The sequence below is a fragment of the Ornithodoros turicata genome, chromosome 1, assembly GCF_037126465.1.
Source record: "Ornithodoros turicata isolate Travis chromosome 1, ASM3712646v1, whole genome shotgun sequence".
In the NCBI taxonomy this organism is placed as follows: Eukaryota; Metazoa; Arthropoda; class Arachnida; order Ixodida; family Argasidae; genus Ornithodoros; species Ornithodoros turicata.
Genome location: NC_088201.1, coordinates 61,585,767 through 61,591,014, shown reverse-complemented (window position 1 = coordinate 61,591,014; position 5,248 = coordinate 61,585,767). Strand labels below are relative to the sequence as shown.

At 47.6% G+C, this 5,248-nt stretch overlaps 1 protein-coding gene across 1 annotated transcript; it reads right to left on the bottom strand.

Moving 5' to 3' along the window:
* Positions 1-3,645: 3,645 nt before the first annotated feature.
* On the bottom strand, positions 3,646-4,916 carry LOC135397654 (U-scoloptoxin(01)-Er1a-like). The gene is made up of 3 exons (XM_064629297.1): positions 4,895-4,916; positions 4,656-4,693; positions 3,646-4,089 (listed from the first exon to the last, which is right to left on the bottom strand). Exons 1-3 carry the CDS (start codon positions 4,914-4,916, stop codon positions 3,646-3,648), a joined length of 504 nt encoding a protein of 167 aa, XP_064485367.1.
* Between the last annotated feature and the right edge of the window lie 332 nt (positions 4,917-5,248).

The following is a 5,248-nucleotide window of genomic DNA, read 5'->3' as shown; positions in this document are numbered from 1 at the left end:
TTGATGGGCCTCGAATGCAACAACGTTCATTGGCCAGTATGAGCTGAACTAATTTAGCGGTACCAGACATGTTTCACCCTTGTAAAACAATGCAGCACGTTGAACGTCTCGACATTATACCACACAATGTTGCTCAGTAAATATGCACTTGGCTGTACCAAGTGTCCTCGTGTAGTTTTTGAGTTCATTTAAACTTATTGATATCCCGCGATGTTATTTTTATTCTTATTGTTGCCATCAGACATACCGTATCTGACTCCTTCGACTATGTCGTGAGATGTGCCCAGGGGGCCTCAGGCTGCTCTCTGTCAATTTTCCTCATTCCCTTCCTGGACGTCTTGACCTCGTTACTTGTTTGTCCCTTAGTCAGGCTTTCCATATCTCACATGGTCCTCTGAAGTGAAGACGCTTGTCACGAAAGCCTCCAGCCAGGTCAATGTCCTCAAACGTATCGCATGTGCGTCCTGGGGCCCATGCTGCAAGGACCTCCACCGGGTTCATACGGCTCTTCTTTTGGACACACTGCGATACATCCTCCCGATCCTTTATGCCCTCAGCTGCACCCAAGAACGGGTGCTCCTGAACCTCCGAGCCCGCAGTCTTTGTGTCTGTCTTGGAGTCCCTCGAACAACGGAGACATATTCCGTACTCGCCGAAGCTCGGGAGCAGCCTATCCCCATTCTGCGGGACTCAGCCACCCTCCGCGCCTACGCTCGCCGTCTGATGCAACCTTCTCGTCCCCTTTGCCCCATCGCTGTGGGCTGCCCTGCGTCCGCTTTTGCCAATGGAGTTGCCCGCTTACGAGACTATCTCCAGTCCTCGACACCTGCCCCTTCCTTTGTGCCAGCAATTTGAACCTTGAGCGGCCTTGCATTCACGCTACTATACCGGACCTTCCCCGAAAACAGGGAATCAGCCCTGTGGTAGCCCAACAACTCGCTTTGGTCTACCTCACCTCTACTCATCTCCATTGCGGAGAAATCTTCACCGTTGCGTCCGTAATGACTGACGCATCATCATCTTTTATGTCACCGATACAGACCATGAACAAGCCTACAAACTGCCCTACCTATACTGTCCGCCGAAGCTGAACTCTTAGGCAACCTTACTGCCCAGGAATACATTTCTGACTTGCCACCTGGCAAATGGGTCGTCCTCACTGACAGCAAGGCCTCCCTCCTACGCTTGATGTCGTCACTCTCCAACCTCATACAGGATATACCCAGGCTGGTCATGCAGACGTACAACAGGCTCCACTCCGGCTGGTCATGCTTTTTCCCTCCAGTGGGTGTCCGGTCACGTGGGGCTGACCGGTAACACACGCTCAGACGCGTCTACAAGAGGAGCTGCCACAGCTGCTACTCCTGCCACTGCACGTCTACCCCTTACACTTTCGGCTTGCCATCTATCTATTCGCCGCCGGTGTGTTGCCCGTGCCCAAGCATTTAGATCCGAGGCCGCCGCCTACGCATGCAGTCCATCGATCCCTCGGTTGCCTTCTTCATTGCGTGTCGCTGCAGTTGTCTGGAGCAATCACTGCTGTACCGCCTCCGTGTCAACGTGGCCCGCAACCCATTGCCTCTTTACAAAATGGACCAATCCAGCTCCCCCTTGTGTTCCAGCTGGGCGAGGTGGCCGACATTCCTCATTATCTTCTGCACTGCCAGGAGCACCATCCCCAACGGCAAGCCCTCAGTCGCCGTCTAATGCAGCTTGGGTGCAACACAATGTCCATGGCCACCCTCCTTGGTCCCGTCCCTCGACCTACCCAGTGGGCCGTCACCACAGCCCTGCTCCGCTTCCAAAAAGACTCGGGCCTTCCATCTGCCCTCTGACTGGGTTTTCTTGGGCCATGTCGTGCATGTGCTGCACTGTTTTTTTTTCTTCTTTCGTTTTGTTTATTTTGAGTTTCTTTCTTTTTTGGAACAGCAAGCCGGCATTAGCAGACTGATATTTTCATTTTTTTATTTTCATTCTATTAAACATATCCCCCTTTCGACATCTGGGATTTCGCGAAGATTAATGTTATAGCTGTTTTTCTCTGTCTTAGCTTTTAATTTTTATTTTTTATTTTTTGTGGTTGTACAAGGTGTGTGCAGAAAAAGTATCCCCACATTCAAGCACGTAACGCGTTCCCTGCTTACCGACTAACTTCCGGCGGCGCAGGACGACGCACCTATGCGATCGAAACCGACAACAACAACAACACACACAAAAAAAAATATATATATAGTGGTAACCAAAATATGCGTCACAAAAAATATAGTCATACAAATTAACACGGCTCTCTATGCATTTCGAATGGGGCACGGCGGTCTCAGCATAGATGCGTCCAGCTACCGCTAGGGGTGCCACCAGTACAGAAACCGAAATGAAGCCCCACACGAATGCTCATTTCTGTCATGCATTACCCGCACAGTACCCGCACAGAGCTCTCCGGAGACCGCCATGTTGCAGTCCATTCGAACTGCACGGAGAGCAGAGTTTGAGCAGAGAGATCAGATTTTTTTTACGATTTTTTTTGTTGGTTTTCATCTCATGAATACGCCGTTGTGCGCCATCGGAAGTTCGTTCAGTCAGCAGGCAACGCGTTACGTGCATAAATATGGGACTGCTTTATCTGCACACACCCTGTATATTTCCCGGCTACAAAGTACTGCAGTAGCCAGTCCTGACCCCGTCGGGAATAACAATTCCACTTGCATAACTTAGAAACCCGAGACTGGGGGGAAACGACAACACAGACAAGAAGAAAATTCCACTTTTTCTTTCCTGCTCTAGTCTATAGCCTGTTCTGACTCTGCCAGTTTCTCCCTCAAATTTCAACAGGTGTTGTGGTAGAAACGTTCATATGAAACCCAGTTGGTTGAGTTCGTACGCGATTTTCAAACTCGCTCTCGACTAGTATGGCTGTCGAACAGACAAGCTCTCTCTGTACTTTGCTAGATAATTTGACAAGGTACCCCGTACCCCTATTAGCGTGTCTCTTTCGTCTCTTTCATCAGAAATAGACAGACAAAGGATAAGGTGGCTTCAAATTGTATGAATGCTTTATTTCGGAGTGTGATACAAATCCGACAACGCATACCATTCTACTCGACAGAAACAGTATCGATTTTGCAAGAGAAGAGGAGGGAAGTTACAAATTCCTCGTCACACATGAGCTTGCGTGTCTATCATCTAGGCACAGATGTTTTACGGTCCTATCACACCCTGTGCTCGTCTTTAAGTTACGTATATCGAAGTGCTCGTGGTATTAGCACTCTATGGAGGGTTCCTCAAAACATATTACCGTAATGCATTGCTTTAGCAAGCGTTGCGGTGTATCGCATTCCACGAACAAAAGAAGCATTACAAGGTAACATCTTGTGCAGATGAACTGCACGCCAATACGAAACAGCACTTCTTGGTTGCCCTAGCTGTTGCATGTGGGAAGGACGGAAGCGAACAGCACTCATAGTCGATTCAACTTTCGCTCTGATTTGGGCATCGTGGGGCACTAGCTGGTTGCATTGGATGCCTGCTGCAGCGCTTTAATAAAGGCAAGCCTAGGTTGACCTTAAAAGAGATTATTTCAGTTTTAATACTACGAAGCAAGCGTTATACAATAGTCATGGTCCGGTCGATTCACGCAAGTCCTCGTCTTTAAGCGAATGGTCCGAAGCGACCTCCTCCAGGTCTTCCTGGCCTTGCCGGTTGAGGTGCAGGGGCTGGTACGCGTCCAGTAGCTCCGGTAATCAGGGGCACGGCCCTCTGTATGTCATCGTCTGTCAAGAAGAACGCAGTCGGATCACCGAGCTTGGCATTCAAGTAGAAGAAGTCCGCTGCGTTTTGGCATGGAACTGCTTCATCGGGAAAGGCGCAAGTGAAGCTCAGTTGGTTGAAGACTGTCTGGTTCCCACACACGAAGCTAAACTGCTGGAGCTCAGTCTTTCCGTCAGCGTGTGCGACCAAGTTACATATGTGGAAGACCTGGCAGTTGTTGTCGACGTCAGCGTAGTAGCCGCTATTCTGGCACTGGAAGCTGGTTTTGACTGAACCTATGAGGAGTTCCACACCGTCAGGAAGAACGTAGGCTTGTCTTTTGGCCTGTTAGAAATGAGACGTGTGTACAAAATACGACGCTCTTTGTAAGAGTTAGTAAATGGACGCAACAATTGTACTGTATGTGTTGACTGCATAATGGTTGTCAATTATGTTGCTCATAACGAGAATACGTTTTTTTTTTTCGTAGTCATTTCCAGTTCACTTTCTGCAAAAAAATAAAAATAAAAATAAGAAAACTAAAAAGGTCGCCAGAGTGTCGATAGAAAGAGGTAACATTTCCTAGGGTTTGAGGAACATACAGTACGATGAGGGCGTCGTGCTCATCGTATTGTGTGTTCCTCACAATCTTCTCTTCAACAGTCTTCTCATAAACTCTTACAAATTTTTTTATCGTTGTATTAACGCTACTACATTGCTTGAGAGGGGTATGCCTGAGGTAGACGACTTGTGACGCTATAGGGTACATATTTAGAATGACATTTTTGTATTCACCGGAGGAATTTTGTGGAAGGACTTGTCCTGTATTATACTCGCACACTGATGATAGCCGCCCGCATAATCTACAGACATTTGAACTAACTGTATTCTGATGGCAAAACGAGACTTACCCTCGGAGCTGCTGTGGCTACCGCTGCTACCAGGAGCACTATACAGGATGAAGGAGGGAGAAGGTAATAAATGAGTATAGAAGGATCCCCAAGGACTGCCGCGAACAGGTGCTTTCTTTCGGAAGAGCAGCAAAGCAGAGTTAGTTGGTTTCATAATTGACCAAGCATTTCATTACGCAGCCAAAGGCGGGTCATAATCGTGAACAAGTGTTTCTTCATTGAAGAGGCTGGCCACTTACCGATGAATATGGAGGCTTGCATCTTCGCGTTCCTGAAGTGGGTCTTTACAAAGAATGGCTACGGATGAGTGAACATATCGATTAATTATCCGAGTGAGCCCAATTGAACAAAGAACACAAAAATGACAACCAAGTATCCGGTTGCGTAGGCACATCTTCGTTCTTTATAAAACACCATCTAGCATTCCTGTTCTTTGGATTATTCACCGCATCATCTCACATTAACTAGTGTGGCCTGGAGCCACATGTCACTAAACGCTACATGTATTGGTTGTTTTTGCAATTGGTGATTGGAAACTATTTGTTAAGTATCGCGTTTGTGCGAGTATATCATGATTAATAACCATATCATCA

What these genes read in the sequence shown, in the direction of transcription:
- LOC135397654 (XM_064629297.1), bottom strand. Translation starts at nt 4,916, where the DNA reads ATGCAAGCCTCCATATTCATCG. An exon ending in GCAAGCCTCCATATTCATCG is followed by an intron (nt 4,694 to 4,894) that starts GTAAGTGGCCAG and finishes CATCCTGTATAG; the next exon opens with TGCTCCTGGTAGCAGCGGTA. An exon ending in TAGCCACAGCAGCTCCGAGG is followed by an intron (nt 4,090 to 4,655) that starts GTAAGTCTCGTT and finishes CATTTCTAACAG; the next exon opens with GCCAAAAGACAAGCCTACGT.